Source organism: Coturnix japonica, chromosome 3, assembly GCF_001577835.2.
Source record: "Coturnix japonica isolate 7356 chromosome 3, Coturnix japonica 2.1, whole genome shotgun sequence".
NCBI lineage: Eukaryota > Metazoa > Chordata > Aves > Galliformes > Phasianidae > Coturnix > Coturnix japonica.
This window is the reverse complement of record NC_029518.1, coordinates 20,125,198-20,144,532: the sequence shown is the minus strand read 5'-3', so window position 1 is coordinate 20,144,532 and position 19,335 is coordinate 20,125,198. Positions and strand designations below refer to the sequence as shown.

Sequence of the window (19,335 nt, the reverse complement as noted above, 5' to 3'; positions counted from 1 at the left end):
TACTTATTTCTCTCATTAGTGGGTTCAGCGGTGAATAATCATTCTTTATTCACCTGTGAATGTTCTCCATCCATTGTGTTTGTTTTTTTACAAGTCCAAGAATCATCTTTTTAATGTTACTCTGCATACAAAAAGTATCGTGTGTTCTTATGGATTTTTCTTTTCACTGTGCCTTCAGTGTTTGATCCTTTGAGGCAGAGGGATAGAAAGGAGACACAAACTACACAAAATATGTGAGGTGTGAGCATGTCATAGTTACATAAGGTAGAAAATTTGATGGTTTTGTACTTTATGTCTCTTTACTAATAAATTCTAATGTTGTTTGCTTTTTAACTTATACCAAGCATTCAACTGTGAACATTTGTTTATTTTTTTACATATGCAGTAGTGTAGGCTTGTAGACTAAAATTGTAAAGAGTGCTGCAGGAATGCAGAGGTGATTTCTCATTGTGGGTGAGATGGGCTGATGAGTCTGTGTAATTCTTTAAGGAAAAATACCATGCTGATGCTAGCTATAGAGTTACTCTTCTGTGAAGTATTTTTGGCTCTTTTTGTTGTTTTTCTATGGTTAGCTATCCATTCATATAAAACCAGTTATGCTGCTTAGCATGCATGGCTTTGTAATTCTGCACTGGGTTATCATGGGTTAACTAAAAGAAGAAATAACTGTCTAATGTTGAGTAAAATATTAAGTGAATGTTTGCTAAATGTTGTCCAAGTTTATGAAAATGCTAATGAAAGTGCAAACCTCAATTGGAAAGTAATTTGTCATGCAGTGAAAGCATGAAGTAACTAGTGTGAGCTACTAAACATGAAATCCTGACTGCATGTAAAGAAGATGTTCACAGAATCTCTTGTAGAACTTGGTTGGCTGATGCACTGAGAAACATACTGGCAAGATGATCCTGCTCTGAAATCCCTAACAGAGCCAGAATCCCAATCTGATAATCTCTGTGACAACGCCAATGCAAAAATTTCTAGGTAGTCCTTTTCAGCACTTAGTGGTGGAGTTACAGCTCAAGCCCAAACAGTGGATTTCTGGATTTTGAATTGCACTGGCTTTAGAAGAATGCAAAATATTACAGTTTAATTGATGTGTAATTCTGGTGTGGTTTTATCTTCTTTAATGCACACCTTTTCACCTTTTTGGTGTGATAAATTGTGATAGTTGTCTTTGCAGATAGAGATTTGGTGTACAAACCAGTGTATTAAATTGAGAAAATTAAACTTTATCAGATGTTGCATCTGCCTTTTGTTGTATTATGTAGTTTTACATGCAAAATTGCTTAAATTTAAAATTGTTAAATAAAAGATGCTGTTCACAGTCAATATGAAGTAGAATTACTTACAGTTTACATCTAAATCAGGCTTTTAACTGTAAAACTATGGTGAGTTACCACAGTCTTATCATCAGTTACTTTAATGTTCAGAGACTGAAAATTTCAGAGGGTCATGGTGCCAATCAGAGAATTGCGAGCTAACCAGCACAAAAGCAGTCCAGACCAATCTTTTCAGACTGCTGGAATGCTAAATTAACCATAATCATACCATCATGTGAAATATTTTCATATTTACAGTTTAATTTCTTTCAGTCACTGTTCATTATTATTCAAAGCTAAGAGCCTTCTTGGGAGCTTTAAGGACAGGAAAATTGTATTCATTTGTTAAACTGTGAATAAAAGCAAGATGTCAAAAATGTATTAATTCTTTTGAAGCACACAAGGGAAAAGTCTTCCCAACTCGCTTGAGGATAATGGTTTGCGTGTTTAATTTGTTGGTTAAATAAAAAAGATGCTTTCTTTGACTTTATTTACAAAACATGTAGGTCACCTTATATATTTTTATTTAACAATCATTTTCTATTTGAAAGCCATTTAGAAAATGAGTAAAAGATTAATTACCTATTAGATGTGATATAGCATTTGGGAGTTTCCAGGAAAATAAAAAATCAAAATTAAAATAATGAGTTAAATTGTGTAAATCTTCTACATAATATCATAGTTAATTAAAAAGGCTTAATGCAAAGGCATTATTTAGTGAAACCTCATCATGTCTTAGAATGTAAATGATTGAAAAAAAAATAACCTTCCTTTATGAAACAGAAGATATCGATGCAAAATCCATAACTAACATTAATATTTTATGATGGTATTTTGTGCTTGTTGAATTCAGTGACTGCAATGTACAATGAAAGTTTAATGCTGCCTACTGGTCTTCTCAGAACCATTTCTAGGTGGATATTTTATGAAAAAAAATATTTATTCCATTAGATTTTTTTTCTTAATTTATTTTATTTTTTTTTTCACTTCTTAATTTAAATCTACTGGGAAGAGAAAATCTGGGGTGAAGTGTTTTGATCGCTCTTTAAAGTCCCTTTCAAAACCTGAAGATGGCTGCAATGACTTTGAAGAAGATCCTAATCTTCCCAAATTTGATTTCTTTAATGGCATAAGCCAAGGTTCTTTTAAGCCCATTTTTTCTTATTCTGAAAAGATTTTTGAAAAGAAAACATAAGAATGGCACTTGGTCAGTCCTTCATAGTATTCTCTTTTCAGCATCTTTGAAATTGCTGTCTTTTGTAATGATGATGAGTGTACAAAGCATCAGGCTGGCTCACTGATATTTGGTTTGCCTTTCAGAAGTATAATTAAAAATAAACTTTTTCAATAGTTTCTTCATATAATTAAAAGAATCTCTTCATCAATTTTGCCAGTTCCTCCTTTAGGAAGATTTAGAAGTAGGTCATTTTGGGTTCTGTCCCACACATGTCATGGGTGACATGAAAAGTATCATTCCTTCAACATTATTGAAATGTAGGCAATACGGTTCCTCTAGTGAAATTACTAGGTATATTTATTTTTCTTCTTTCTTCTGTACTAGTTTTAACATTAAAATGCTTTAAACTACTGTAAAACTCTTACAACTGGATTATCATTCACAATATTAAGCCAAAGATACATTTACTTATTTAGCAAGTCTTCAATTTGTATAGAATGTTCTTTGGATAAAACAATCATTCGCATTCTTCTTAAATGATAGGTTTTGCTGCTTTTTCCTTTCCACTGCTTACAAGTTTTACTAAGAAGCAAAGTACTTTTAATTTGTTAATATTTTCTAATATCTTATTTCCAAATAGGTGGAGAACGAACTTGTGGTGTACATGAGCTAATCTGCATTAGAAAAGGTAAGTGACAATTTGTAAAAATTACCTTCTTAGCTTGTGAATAGTATTAGTGAGTTATCAGCTCCTTAATGTAAATGCCTTATTATTATTATTTTTTAGTGTTGTGTATTTGTATTGCAAAATCTTTCGATGCTGATGCTGTAAATTAAAAAAAAAATAAAATCATGAAATAAAGTGAAATTTTGAAATTGCAAAATAAAACATGCATTGTCACAAAAAGGAAAGTATTTTCAATATTCACTAAGTTACACAAGGGTTGTTAATATTGTTTTGCTGTGGTAGGAAAAAAAAAACACAAAATATATTAACTTCAGTCTTTGCCTTTGTGTGGGAACTGTTGAGTCACGGCCTGAACCACTGATTGATCACCTGGGGAAAGGAGCTGGTCAGCCCTGGAAACACAGGTGAAGGCATTTCAGCTGTGTGGACAGAAGGGGTGGATCCTGGCTGCACCTCTCCTAGACCCCACTTAAGGGCTGACTGCCACTGGGGAAGGATCTCTTTCTGGAGATCTCTCTCTTTGGAGTTTTCTACTGCAAGCCTAGGACACAGGTGAGCATTTCATTTATTTTTGATTATCTCTTTCCACCACAATAATCTTTCTATCTATAAAACCTGTAAAATACCAAGCCCCTCTGTTAACTGTACAACTGTTAGTTGTACGGCCTTTTACTTTCAGACTTTTGTAGATGGATTTGATTTAACTGTATGTTGTGAGGGTATTTTAAATAAGCGATGTAGTAGGCTGCCTTTTTCTTCCTATATTTTCTTGAGATCCTAACGACTCATTCCTTGCAAACAGCTTTATCAGTTACAAAACCTGTGACTGATAGGCTACAAAATAGAACTATACTCAAGAGATGGTTTTTATAGGTTTAAAGCTGAGTTAAAATGACCAGAGTTGCAATCTGATGGTATGCTTCAGTTGATAGAATGACTAGATACAATTCTATTTTCTGCCCCCACCCTTCACCAGCCCAATGCTCATTTCTGCTTCTTTTGCTGTGGTGTTGCTGTTGACTATGTTCTGAACTGAAAGCCGTTTTTTTTCATTTAATAATTTTCGTTGAGGTTTAGTTCATTGAACTGGCTCACCAGATCAGAAGAGTGTTCCCATTGTAATTTCTTACAGGTTTCTGTAAAATTATTTAAAAAAATCCAACAAAACCCAAACATATGTACATCCTATCTGCAACCCTCAAAATTAAGTCTACCAATTAAGGTAAAAAATAGCTTTATGTCCACAAGTTGTCTTTTGCACATAATTTATTGACGGGGTGATATAGACTTGTATGCCATTTGATGGTATTGCAATTAAAAATGCTTTTCTTCTCTTTCAAGCTCAAGTTATTCCATTAAAAATAAACAAAAAGCAACAAAACATCAAAACCTTTATTGCCATCTCTGTCTCTCTGTTGTCAGTGCCCACAGTGCTCTTTATTCCTTCTATAATGGGCTCTGTTTTTCTTTCTGAATAATGAATCTCATTGAACTAGAAAGTTCAGAAAGCCTGCTGATGGAGTTGCAAAGTCCATTAATCTTGCTTGTCCCTATTTGTTTCAGGGTATTGTACTGATTTAAGAAAAATGTTTTCTGCGTATGTGGATGTAGCAGTTGTTTGTTTTCTACTGTTATTGCTGGGAAGCTCAAATGAGTAGAGGGCATCTTTTCTTTTTAGGATTTTAGGTATTATAAATTTTTAATAATAGTTGCCTGGAATGTATTTTAGCATTGGTTGTTATAGGTTAACCGAAGGCTAATTGTGATTTAAGGAGAAGCATCTCCTTAGTACCATTTATACTTGTGGTACATTGGGTTCCTTTTTTCTCTGGACAAGTTTCCATGTGTATTTTTGTAGCCTTCTGTGCACATGTGCACAGCTACCTCCCTGACAAACTTCTCCTAGTAATGTAGGAACAGGTGGTTGTTTTTTTTTTTAATCTGTCCTCTCTCTATACTTAACACATTGCTTGTAAAGCAGAACGAACTTGCCATCACACTGCAAGCCTTTCAGTTGTGCAGTGTTTGGATTCCTTGCTTTTACTATATTGATTACTTTATCTGAGACTTCATGTAATCTGGTATGCATTCAAGATGTTTTGCTTTGTTTTGTCTGACAAATGGCCTGGCTCTTAAGGATGAATTTATGTGCCAGGTGTCCAGGGTCTGGATCAGATTGTCAGGATCTGTGTGCGTGCTCCAGATTCATAGTAACCTACTAAGAATATGAAGGCCTTTCCAAATTGAGTACTTGTTGGAGTCTAGAGCAGGTCAAATTGGGACCTTCTAGCTCTGTCCCTGATGCCTGGGGTACTCATTTCAAGCTTGTGTAGGAAAGATCTGAGAAGTGTGTATTCTGTGACTTAAAAGCCTTCCTCTTTGCCATGTCTTGACCATGCTATGAAAGCCAAGGATTCTTTGGCTCACTGCTAAAGTTTGATGGACAACTAAGTATTCATTGACATGAGGAAAAATCCCTGCAGACTTGACTTGTATAGCGCAAAGTAATATCTTCACTCCCTTTTCACTGGTGTCCATGTGACTGTGTTACCTGGGGTGTACTCTCAAGCATAATTAGCATTTATTCATTCATTTTCTTCAGTATGTTTGAGAAAATGATTCTGCATTTGCTATTTACTTGAATCCTTTAATGCTTTCTGCCAGGTGGTGGTACCTGACTACAGCTACCCAGTGGCTGTAGTTACAGTGCCCAAGTGGAACCCCTGAAGGAAAGATTAATGGTAAATAATAACCAGTGTGAGAAATCAGAGTTCAAGATACCCAGTACCTTGTGCTTCATTTTCCCTGCTTTTTGTAGTCCTTCCAATTGTTTTATCAAGAAGCAACTGATATACTAAGCAGGATGTTCCATCTTATTTGTCCTGTACTGAAAAGGGAAAAGCAAGCAGACCTGACTTCAATGAATAATGCAAAGGAAAATAATTTTCAAGCAATGTAGTATAATAAGGTTTATAAAACGTAAAATATAACTGTTGGCGGTGATGATGTTTTCTTTCTGTTTAGGAAACTAGCCTGTTCCTCAATTATCTTTTTGCCAACTGATTTTTGCTAGGAAAGTAGGAACCTTGGGGTGACTGATGCTTAAATGGCGAAAGGGACCATAAATGTCTTCAAGGGTATGTGTAGCCACACTGTTTAGCTCAAATTATTCAGTTAAAACTTTTTTTTTGTACATAAATACATATACATACATATATATATATATATATATATATACATATATATATATATAAAGACATAACTGTGAAAATAAGCCCCCCAAAACAAATTTCTGCCTTTGAATATATTCAGTTGTTAAAATTTAAATCATGTGAAACTTCACTTTTTATTTTTTAAGAGCTTGCCTTCATTCTTTTCATATTCTTAGGCATTCCATGCTGCAGTACTGAAACTGCAAATGTTGTACAAGAGCTGACTTTTCATTTCAAACCATCATTAAAGCTTCTTTGAAGTTCACAATGCTTCCACTGAAATAAATAAAACTCATTTTGGTTGTAGATTGATTTTTAGCTTTTAAGACTCGAAAATTTGCCAGTACTGGTTGTAATGCTTACAGAACATCTGTAATTATCTGAATTCTTGTGTGAATATGGTATCAGTACAGTTCCAGTACAGAACCCAGATTTGCTAACTAAAGGTGTTGCCATTGTCTTCTTCAGGACTTGCTCCCACTTCACAAAATGTTGTCATGGTTTCATAGACAGGATGGACTGTGGCAGTCCTGTTTCTAGTCTGCAAAGAAGGCTTGCAGTACTTCTGTGGTGTCTTGCTTGTATGGTTTCCTTTTGCAGATTCATACATATTTGAGAAGCATATCTAAAATATTGATTGCGGTAGGAAGACTTATCTGGAAAACCTCAAAAACTAATTTGCATGTATTTTAAAATAAATGATTCTTTTAAGTATGTAACTATACTACACGTGTCTTGAAAATGTGCATGTTTGGAAGCAATTATGTAACATCTACTGACTGTAGAATATAGAACAAGACACTTCCCCGCTAAAGGAAGTATAATCAGTTATTCAGAAATTTGGTATTATAGCACTGAAATTTGTGACTTCTGTGTCTAATGCAGCTTAGTGGTTGCAGTGTTTGCATGTCTTCATATGGACGCACTGTTGAATTCTATAAGCTGAAAAATGGGCAAATGTGTTTTTCATTGTATTATAGAGTAATGTCTTGTTTGCTTCCATTTTTCATTTAATGCCAGTTTGTACGTATACTAATTTTCGAATTCTTACCTGTTTGACAGTGTGAATTCAAGGTGTGGCTAAGGAAAGAGGAGCCCTTATCTTAGTAGTGACTAATTTGCTTCATTCAGCCTCTTAAGATTCTTGTCATAACAGAAGAGAGGAACAAAGTTTTCTGAAATGCGTCTGCTGCTTATTCTAATATGGTTTGCTTTTGGCTTTTTTCTTATGTTTTGATTTTTTGGCTGGTAACACCCAAATATTTTTAAGAGAGTCATGAGATTTATGTAAGCTGTTCCTTTCGTTATTTCCTATGGACATGAGAGAATCTGGGAAACTTGAGAAAAACCCAGAAAAAAATACATATATTTGTGCAGGGCCGTGCAGTGCCCTGTGGCTAGGCTGTTAGTTTAACTTGAAATCAGCTGTTGTAAGATGTACTAATGTTTTAATTGAGGCTGTTTTTCAAGTTCTGTTTGTACTGATGAGAGATTAATGATGAATTTTTATGGTATTGAGTTGTAACTGAAGTGCTCTTCAATGTAGTCTGATACATATAATGTTGACTATATGATGTAGAAGTGACATTAAAGCAAAAAATTAATGACCTCAGTATTTTTAGGTCTCTTTCACCTTTCATTGTTCATTTGTATAGTTTTGAAGGAATGTGAAGTGATACTTCTAACTCAGTAATGGATTTTGTTTAATTGATGGAAATGTAGATTGAATATCTGACTGAGGTCTGAGTTGCACAGATTTTTTTATAATTATTTTAGTAAGACCTTTTTACTTTTGCAAGATGTTCTTTCTATTGTTGCAGCAGTCTTGCAAACAAAGGAAATTATTCAGCAAACTGTCTTTGTGACTAATAATGGAACAGAAGTGCTCTTTAATATGCAAAAGAAAGAAGTTACAAGGAGACTCTGTCTTTGGCTGACAATGTAAGATGTCACTTTTAATAATAATTTCAAAAAGATAAGAAGGTATGAATTTTTGTTTTGTCAGAGATATATTCTAAGTAGAATGATGTGCTCTTTAACTTCTTGGTCAACTATCCTCATCTGTGTATCTCAATGTGGAGCTGCCAATTGCGTTTCACTGAAGTGGTGAAAGTAGTATTTTTGTTGAGGCTCCCTTTATAACTAGAAACATACAACTACAGAAGTTCCAAATGGAAAGCACAAAGTTGACTGTTTTATTTTATTTGCCAAGAACTTTGCTATATCCAAATTCTAAGTTCCCAGCATTTTTTTTTTTCCCTCCACATTACACGTTCACATTGTGGCTTATACTGCACAGTGCTTTGCTATGTGTTCTTTTTAATTATTGTGCTGCTTAGTGATTCTGGATTGGAAATTTTTGTTTATTAAAGATTTTTATGGTGTAATTCTTTTTCGCCAGTATTGGAGGGGTTTCTTTGTAGTAACTATGAAGGTGTACACCACAAGTCTCTAGACCTTTTTCTTCTGCCCTGGGAGATTGAGAGCTCCATTAAATGTCTGTAGGCACTGTGGTTCTCTCATCCACCATGTGGAGAATACTGGCGTCTAACCCACTGTGTGATTGCAACAGATTAGTGGTATTTGAAGGTAATCAAGATTATTCAGTGTTCTGTGTTTTTTCCAAGGAGCAATAAAATGTTTCTTTTCAGAGATTTCTGTTGAGATACTGCTTAAAAGGTGATGGATTCTGTACTAGAGAGAAAAGACACTGAGGGACTGGTAAATCAGCAGGGGTGGCAGGCTGAACACTGGTCAGGATTTTGGAATTACAAGATTTCTGTCAAAAGCTTAAATCTGCCCTTCAGGCTGTGGCTTCTACCAGTTCTAACTTTTTTTTTTCTTAGTTTAGTAATATTTTGGAGCCCGAGATTCGCCTTTTCACAGAATGAAATTTACTTTTAATGACAGTCTTAGCTTTGTGATTTAGAAAATCAGGGAAAAATCCTGTAAATGACAATCTGCAAAGGCAATATGAAATTAGCAGCAAGTATCTTGTGCAGATGTACGAGTAGTTAACTCTGAACCAAAATATTGCTAACAGTAACTTGCAACATACGTTGAACTCTATTTGAGGTAGATATTTAGTTGAGTAATGTAATGAAAATTATCTAAATTGATTTTGTTTGTAAATTAAAGTGTATGAAGGAAATCCTAGGTTGCAGACAATAAAACTACTATTTTTACACCAGTACTTGTAATTAGATGCTAAGAAGTAGTGGGGGAAAGAAGTCAGACGGTATCTCTGTATCAGTGCAGACAGTATGAAGTCACATAACCCAAATGGTGATAAAGCTGCTGTTATTCCAGATGGCTTTCCACTAGAATAAAGATGACACTGGTATTATGGCAGGGTAGCTGTTGTGATACTGTAATTCTAGTAATGCTTTTCATGTAAGCAAGCACTTTTGGTTTTTACTTTTCTAAATGGTGTGTTTGACTTCTTTTTCCTTTATAAATTACCCTTTAAATTGCATCTTTTATCACTTCAGATAACGTCAGTTTTCTGTTTTTACCCAGTATTACTTTGAGAAGTACACAAATAGAATTTTTAAAGGATATTACATATTCCAAATAGAAAATCAAATAAGCACTCTCATTCTGATTTCACTCTGTCTTTCAAACTTCTTAAAGGTTAATGTTACCAAAAAATGTTAATTTATTATTATTATTATTATTATTATTATTATTATTATTATTATTATTATTATTATTATTATTATTTAGGAAGTACTCTTTCCAGTAATGCACTGAAATTCAGTTGTTTCATGTTTATCTTCACTTGGAGCTGTGTAACACTGGTTAACATACTGGGCATAGATATTTGAAACATTGAAATACAGGTATCTGCATGTTGCATGTGCTCATAATTTGTGACAGAGCATGTGAACTTGCTGTATAATAAGATGGAGGAGAAACAAATACATAGGAAAGAATGGCCTAAGACTAGCATTATGACATATACATTATCATAATCAGCTGACAGCCATTAGTAGATGCCTAAATTAGGAAGTCTGTACTCCAGAAGGAAGGTGAATTCAAGTCTGAATTGAAGGGAGCAGCCACAATCTTTATATAGAAAACATAAAACAATTTTAAAACAAGCCAACAACAGCAGCGAACTCCTACGAATACTTGGGTGGATGGAATTTAAATGCTTGTATTAGTTTTGAGGTGTGCTCAAATATTATTCCTGATGCTTGTTTTGGTGAAATGTGAAAGGAATCAGGAAGTCTTAAAAAGGAATTAATACAATTCTGGTGTTTCTGATGAGAGAAGAAAATTTAATACAACCTGACACAGAAGGCATAGGAGGTATATTATGAATTTTGGCAAGCTTAGTAAAACATTTTTTGAGATCTGAGTCTTTCAATGAGTTTAACACAAGCATTGACTACTCAGTTTTTGTGGTGAAGTTGCTTCTGTTCTTTTTTCTTTTTTTTTTTTTTTTTTTTTTCCTTTTAATATGGAGAAGTATTTTAATAACATCAGCTGCCACACGGAGTTTGTCTTGTTTGTGAAACATTAAGTGTAGTTAAGAATTCCAGGTCTTCTAACACAAAACTGTGTGAAGTGTTTCTGTCTATGATTGTGTTTAGCCCAGGTTAGCTAAATTCTAGTTGGTTGCTGCCTTTCTGAATAAAAAATGAACATACCTATTTATTTATTTATTTTAATTATTTCAAATGCTTTTGTGCTATGATCTCAAAGGCAGTTGAATTTCTTTGCCTTGTCCCCCAGTTACTTTAATTTGTGCACATAAAGGATAGTATTGCATTTGTAAATGAATAATTAAAGCATCGTTAGCTTTGTACTGCACTAGCTAAGTGAGTAGCATGATGAGGAGTGAGGGGTCCAGAAATAACTGACTGGACAATAGGGATATTAAATATAGTGTAAGTTAGTTTGTGTGGATACCTATTAATGATGCTGTGTCCTTTTAAATACATCTGAGGATTTTTATTGGTGTTCTCTGATATTTGTTTGAAGATATTATTGCCTTCTGAAAAGTTTGAAAGGCTTTTATATTTATATATATTATTATTTTTTTAAAGAGAAAACTCACTAAGTGACAGAGCAGTTGTATATTTTTTTTTATTCGAGAAAGATATGGTGATTCAATATTTAGGATGAAGAGATGGTAAGTTTGTTTTCTAATAATTATCATTCTAGTGATAATATCAAAAGTAAATTAAAGTTAATTTAATACTTTTGTAGTGAGTATAACTTACGTCTTTTCCATAGCCAACAATTCAATTAATCCTAATAGCTTTGTAGTATAACATTTGTTCCTTTCACATTTGTAAAGCTCTGTTATGTTGTTATGAATTTAAACCTCCATTGCTGTTTTTCCTTAAGAGTTGAGATAATTATGAAGTTCAGAAAGAAGGACGTTTCTGAAATTTGAATGTGAAAGATGACTACTGAAGAATTGCACTTCTGCTGCTCTGTGGTTCTAAAATAAGCTGTGGGGAGTCTCGGAGAACTTAAAAAATGCTTTTCTCAGTACAATCATTGCCCAAACCAATTTTGAATTGATCACAACATGTTTTGAATTAGAATAATTGCTGTCATGAATGTGGCATGGATAGATTTGGCATAGAGGCATACTCTTTTTTTTTTTTTCTGTTTATGAAGTATAACTGGTTGAAGCGTAACTTCAACCATGAGAAATTAATTGAAGGATTAGTGTGACATAGAAAACATTTGTTCACAGGTAGGAATCTGTACACATTTATGTGTGGGAAAACTGAAGTACTTTTTTTTTTTTTTAATGACTATATAATGCTATTACAGTGAAGGCTTTGAACTTGATGTATTTAATTTGTGAACAAGCATTCTAAGATTCTTTATGTGGAATCAAATTGGGCCAACAACATAATTTTTGAGTATTATATTCATGCTGATTTACATGCGCTATTAGTCTGGCCGCAGCTAAAGTTACATTCTATCCCTTTTACAAAGTATCAGCCGCTGTTTTATTTCGCTCCAGAAAGATGTCATCAGATACTGTGTTTCCATAGAGAGCTACTCAGTTTGTGTGCAGCCTCTCTTCTAACTAATTTGTATCCAAACAGTACTAAAGAAAAATTAAAAAGCTTTTGTGTTTTCAAGCTACTTTTCTCATAAGGTAACAGTTAATCTAATTAAAGGGAATGTTCGTTGTCCTGTTTTGTCAGTCATGGGCTTGTGGAATTACTGGATTACAGTTGAGACTCCTGCTCAGTGCATCTCTGGTATTGAATTTGGGCAAAGTTGCTTAGATCAACCTGCTCCAGTAACAAAGCAGTTGTTTTCATTGATAAGTTTCTGTGGTCTCAGTTGCTTTATCTGTTTCTTCCACCTGATCTGCCCTTTTTTCTGTTTTTGCTTCACAACTTCTTCTGTGTGCTCTATGCGAACTGTAACTCATACCTTCTGTTTCCTTGCTGGGCCTCATTAGCTTGAGCCCAATTGCCTCTTTCCACTTAATTTTCACTTTTCTTGCTGCCTGGATGTATGTGTATTGCAGCCTCTTCTTTCTGCCTCTGTCTTCGATGGATACTACAACTGGAAATTACTGAAGAAAGCTGCTCTGTTCTCAACCTGCACTCTAGTCCGATAAGGGTCAGAATCAGTAACTCAAAGAAACTGAATGTCATTCTGTCAGCCCTGGACATTCTCAGTCATCTATACACTGTCTTGGGAAGGGGTGGAGCGTATTTCCTTCCAACACAATCTTGGGAGATTATATCTGTTAGACTTAAAGGTCAAAAAGGAAGATATAGCAAACTGAGTTGTTTTGTGGTTTGTTTGTTTGGGTTTTTTTTGTTGTTGTTTTGTTTTTTTTGTTTGTTTTTTAATTTTTTTTAAAAATTTTTCCTTCAAAATTTCAAAGCTTTTCCATATTTAGGAAAGCTTCTTGAAGATGATAAAAAGGATGCCTGATGTGCCAAATTTACCTTGCTCTCCACTAGGGCTGTTTTTAAAACAAACAAACAAAAAACCCCCAAAATGCCCCACAAATGACAAGTCTTTATTTTCTGCTTATTCTTGTTATAACATATATATATATATGTATATATATATATATATATATGTATGTATGTGTGTGTGTATATATATATATATATATATATATAAACTTAAACAAACAAACAACAACAACAAAAACCAAACAACAAACAACTCTCTTCAGTTTGAGGCAGCTTAAGTCAATGGCAACACTGTAAGAAGTGATTTTAAGAAGTAGTAACTCCAATCTTCTGAAGAGAGTAGCAGGTAATCCAAGTAGCAAGTACTACCAAGTAAATTAATATCAAAGTATTTGTTCGTGTTAATGAAAACATAAATATAGTCATCTTTCCTCTCTGGTCTGGACCAGAATTCTACCTTTTACACCTTGATGCTTCTCATAACAGCAGAATGTCTCATGTTGAAGTACTAGTGGGGAAATTTGTAGCTCTGTAAATCTATTTCTGTTACGCTATCTGAAGACCCACCTGCTCTCTCTAGTTGCACTGTTTGTTTGTTCTATTCTTCTCTTGTTCAACAGTCATACTTTGTTCTTATATTTCTAGCTTTGTCTTGGACTTTCATGGTTTGGAAGATGAAGGTCAAATTTCAAAGCTTTCTAATCATTTCTAGCTTTGCCTTCAGCTTTTTGTAGGGAAGTGTTCCCGACTTAAGTGTTGCTCATGCTTTTCCTAGCTCTTCTTATATGATCTAATACAACATGAAACACACATACTGTAGTTTGACTAAATAGAGGCACCAGTTTCAGTTTAATCAGGGTTTCTACTTCATTCCTTTAGGGCTCCTTTTCATGACATTTTGGTATATTTTTTCAGAAATTTTGCTTCGGTGGGTTGTTTGAAACTATTGGGAAGTTCATTTTGTTCTAAGTTGTTGGGTAGGAGGGCAATGAATTTAAGCACAATATTATACAATCCCTTTGGATGGAGATTTAAAAAAAAAAAAAAAAAAAAAAAAAAGAAAGAAAGAAAAAAAGGAAAAAAAAGAAAGAAAAGAGTATTTGCACTGTTTCAGATAGCTGTTTCAGATGTTTCAGAATGTCTAGCTCAAAATTAGTAGAAGTTCAAATCAAACCAGCTCATTTTAGACTGTGAAAGGTGCATTTCTTTGATCTTTTGTTTTTGTGTTGTTGTTGGTTTTTAAAGAAACACTGTGACAATAAAAAATGGTCCCTATCATCCTGCAAGCAACGCTGCCAAACCCTTCCAGAATTGAGGGCTTGTGGAACTGTTTGTGTTTCTCAGTCACCGCTTTTGCAGAGATGAGTAAACCCAGATTTACAAAGGTCATAGGCAGATACACAGAGTAGTTTAATTTGGAAGACTCCTTGTAAAGGCACTTGCAGTTCATCCCGCTGCTCAAATCAGGACTAAATTTAAAGTTAGGTTCTGTAGCCTGTCTAGGGTCCAGTGCTGAACACTTATTATTCTTGGTTTTCTTCCACCCCTGTATCCATCTAGGGCTTTCCTTGTTGCTACTACTTGTTCTTTTTCATTACATCTCTGTGAACACAGAGTCTGCTGGTAAGTTTTCTTTAATATCGCCTCTTTTTATATAATGAAAGATTTTGACACACAATATTACACTCCTAACATAAAATGCTAGGGGCTTTACCAATGGAATTAATGACTCCAATAAATTTTTTATAACTCTTCTGTACCTAGCAGAAGTCTCTTTCAAATAATAAGGTAAGTAATTTTTTCCCCATTTGTCCCATTTGGTACATCCTTTCTCAAATTTTGTATTTCTAAAAATATTTGTAAGTAATCTTGACCATTATGTCATTAGTGATATACTTAGGCCCTGATGGACTTGCATGATTCTATCCCTGCCAAAGGGGCCCTAAAGTATCTTTCAGTTATCTGCTTCATAGTGATTGCATATTCTTTTGTTTATACAGAGAGACGTGTCAGTGTACTTCAGCCTTGGTTCTTCTACCTTGTTTAAAGTTGTTTAAAGTATGCTTTTACCTTGTTTAAAGTATGCTTTATCTCTGTCTCCCTTAGCTCTTGTTTTATACTCAAGTGGCACAAGTACCATATCAAAGATAATACTGTTACATTGCTGGTTGGTGTGGGTTGTTTTTGTTTGTTTGTTTGTTTGTTTAACTTTCTGCTTTCTTGCTTCCATAGAATCCTGTTTATCAGGGAGCAGTGAGGTCCAGCTGGTCCTTAAGCACAGTCCTTCCCTTTTTCATTTTCCCTTTTGCCCTACTGTGCTGTCTCCAAATCTCCAGCTCCTCCCAGGAAAAGGGATTGCTCTTGGGTCTTGCATATGCTTCTCTTCCTCAAGTGTTCCATTGGAAGTATCAGCCTTGATGCATGTTAACAATATCCTCATTTTCTGCAGAGGCCCAGTCTTGTTATTGGAGTCCAGTACTGCTGCAGAACCTCCTTCAAGCTCTTACAATGTCAATTGTCCCTTATTAAGACTACATATTTTCTGTTCTTTGAAAAGATGACTGGGAGAGGAATAAAACCTGTTGAGATTCAACAGTGTTAAACATGTAGCCAAATGGAAAAACTGGTATTTCAGTTATACATATTTGGAGTGTTAGTAGTATTTATTAATGACCAATTGCAACAAATATGGAATTTTTTGTGAATTACACTTATACAAGACTGTTGTTTTTTTTGTTTGTTTGTTTTGTTTTGTTTTTAATGCGTTCTTCTCTGTTTCTTTTAGTATCTCCTGAAGCAATTGGATTCTTGTCTGCAGTTGGGGTATTCATTGTCCTTATGTTGCTACTTTTCCTATATATTAATAAGAAGATGTGTTTTGAAAATGTTGGTGGTTTCCCTGATCTTGATTCAGGATACCCTACAAGAAAGAATTCACAAGATAAGCTTTGTAAGTATCTGTTCTATTGGACATCAAGTTAAAAGAGCCTGAGATTTTTTTTTTTTTTTTTTTTTTTTTTTTTTGCGGAACTACACAAGTAATCCCTTGATTTAAGTGATGAAATAATGTATTGTTGACTTTTCCCTGTTATTTCGCACTATGTAGAAGAGAGAAAACCTTTGTATTCACAAATTGCAGAAAACCAACAGCTTTATAACTAGAGAGTTTATGTTTACTTATGGGAAGATATTTCTCTTGTGCTGTGTGAATACTCTTGACTGTGTTTTTAATGTCCTGTAATTGTATACAATTAAATCTCAAGTAAATTTGTGACTGGATTTATTTTTTTTTCCCACTAAGCTTTTTAAAATCCTTCACTGACTTTTTGTTTGAGGTGTTTATTCACCTGGAAAATAATTTTTAAAGATGTAAATCATCAGAAAATAAATCAATCAAGCTAATAAGTTCTTATTATACTTTTTAAATATTCTCCTTGAAAATAGTATTGATAAATGAGAGAAGAGCAGACCACCTAAAATATACTGAGGGTTAGTAAAATAGCTCCCTCTGTACTGCTGGGCTGCAGAAATTGAATTGACTTTGTTAGCCGTCTTGAGTGGAAGAGACAGGCACTAGAGAAGAGAATGGGAAATTTGAGGCTTTTTTTCTCTTTTGCCTTTTTGAATGGCATAGATGATTTATCAGGTGGTTTGGGTTTTTCTTGTTTTTTTTTTTTTGTTTGTTTGTTTTTTTTGTTTTGTTTTTTGTTGTTTTTTTTTTTTTGAGACAGAAATGGTTATTTGACTGAAAGTCAAATGTTCCTTCTTAAATTTCTTTTTGCTGCAGAACAAGTCTTCATGATTTGAAATATGTTATGTAAAACACAACAATTTTTGAGGTCAGGAAGTCTCTTGTGATGTGAGCTTTTGTGTAAATAGTGTGTTAAAGGGTTATTGTAGTGTGAAAAGTGTATTATTGAAAGGACATCATTTAAATGTCTCACAACTTCTTCTTTGCAGGTTAGAATAAAAATACATGTTCCTTCCTCACACAGTTGTCTTACTTTTGAGAATAATGGATTTTATTATGGCTAGTTGATGCTGCAGATGATGAAAGACTGTCATTTTGCTTGTTGATTATGGATTCGTTTCAAGATCTTTATTTATGCTGCTTTCTTATTACTTTCAATGCATTTTGAATGGAAAGTGCAAAGCGCCAGCCTCCCCTGGTAAAGTTAGTGAGTTTGAGGTAGCAAAAGCAAATAGCTATGAAACAGAACTTGAAGAAATGGAGTTGATCTGTTTATGAAACAGAAGATCTTTGTGTAATTTTATTTTATTTTTTTTTGCTGCTGAGTAGATTGGAAAAAATGGCATTTCTCAGAAACTTGCACCAAAATCTGAGCCTTCCTTCTGTGTCTTCTCTGGTGGACACTCTTAGCAGTGCTGTAGATGATCTGACCAGTGTTGTTGGAGAAGTTGGCTATAGTGTAGCTGATTCAGTAACAGAACAGGTAACAAACATGATAAATGGCCTTCGTGCAGAAGATGAGAGCTCCAAAATGCAGAATGATAAACCAGCACAAGATAGAGAAGAAAATGTATCGTGGTTAACTGAGCCTAAGGAAAGTAATATGAAAGCCAAGAGAGATATTGCAGAACAGAAGGAGATTCAATGTCCCAGTTCTTTAGAAGACACAAATCAAGATGGAGTATTCAACCATGTTGTGGGCGAAAACCAGTACCAATTAAAAGGCAAAGGTAGTAATGATTGCTTAGAAGATACAGGAGTACCTTGGGATTTCAAGAATGTAGGAAGACCTCTTAAAAGGGAAGCAGTAGGAGGAAATGACTATTTTGGAAATAAGTTATCGAAGGATAGCAACCTGAAAAGTAATAAATTTACAACGCAGGAATCTATTGAGAAACAGGATAGTTGCCTACATAGAATACCTGATAATTCTAAGAATCACTTGCATAAAAAAGTCAAGCCACATTCTCCTGGAATTGATTGCAATGACTCTGAAGAAGTGCATGGGATGAATGTTCCTCAAGACTTAGAAACAAAATGTGTTGAAGTGCAGAAGCAAAAATTATCAGATTCCAGTTTGAAGATGCACAATGATCACTCCAATTGCATTAATGAAATCAAAGGGAAGTCTGAAGCCTTTTTTGACAGAAAAGGAAAATCTGAGGGTAATGCATCACCTACTCTTGCAAAAGTAGATAACAAGAAAAACTCAAAGAAATCAAGAGGGCTGTGTAATAAGAAGACAGCAGGAAAAGGTGAGAAGTCTGTCAGGAAACTGCATTCTTCAGCCTTTCCTGAAACTTATGGTACTTCCTACTTTTTTCACTTATCTTACACGTTTCACTTTAATAATGATGTTTCCTGTGGAGGAAAGTAGGTCTGTTTTGTTAGGGCTTTGTTCCCTAATTATGTTGATATTTCTTGGAAGTTAGTTACTCTTCGAATATTAATCAAAGGAACTGATTAAGAAATGTTTCCCCTATATTCTAACTTTTTCTATATAGGGTTCATCTTGACTTTTCTCTTTTTTTTTTTTTCTTTTTTCTTGTGTGATTTCTGGTGAAAACTGGGGATTAATTAACACTGGAAATTAAGACCTGTTCTGTTACACAATTTGTTTTGCATATTTTAAAAACATTGCATAAAATGTGAAAAGATGACAGTGGGGAGAAATTGAACTTCTGTTACATTGGCATTATACTGGATCTTCAGAATGTATTTCCAGCAGATGTAACATAATTTCAAGACAGAATGAGTGACAAGTGGCAATTAAGTGATTTTATTTTTTTTAAGTGTAGAAGGAACTGAGCAAGACTTGTCTTAAAGGCAGTGATAGTCTTACAAAGAAAGCTTATATATTGATGCCTTCAACATCTGATTTTAAACAATATGATGAAGGGGTTGTGATGAACACTTGAGATCAAGAAGTGAGATTTAGCATTTTTGCAACTCTTTCACAGTGTATTTTTAGAACGTAACGTAGAATTTTTGGAGGTGCTGTTTTAGTGGAGAAATGAATAATCTGATCAAGAAAGTATTTTTTTTTTTTAGTGT

At 34.2% G+C, this 19,335-nt stretch overlaps 1 protein-coding gene across 6 annotated transcripts in view; it reads left to right on the top strand.

The window, feature by feature from the left end:
* Positions 1–19,335, top strand: part of SYT14 (synaptotagmin 14) — an 81,548-nt gene that overhangs the window by 6,682 nt on the left and 55,531 nt on the right. For 3 of the 6 annotated variants that reach the window (XM_032443551.1, XM_015857367.2, XM_015857366.2), the window contains exons 2-3: positions 3,137–3,184; positions 16,096–16,260. In XM_032443551.1, the coding sequence (XP_032299442.1) occupies positions 3,137–3,184; positions 16,096–16,260 (213 nt within the window). Of the gene's footprint in view, positions 1–3,136; positions 3,185–14,815; positions 14,934–16,095; positions 16,261–17,270; positions 18,537–19,335 lie in introns of those variants that run through there. The other 3 variants (XM_015857364.2, XM_015857365.2, XM_015857368.2) reach the window with 2 other exon arrangements.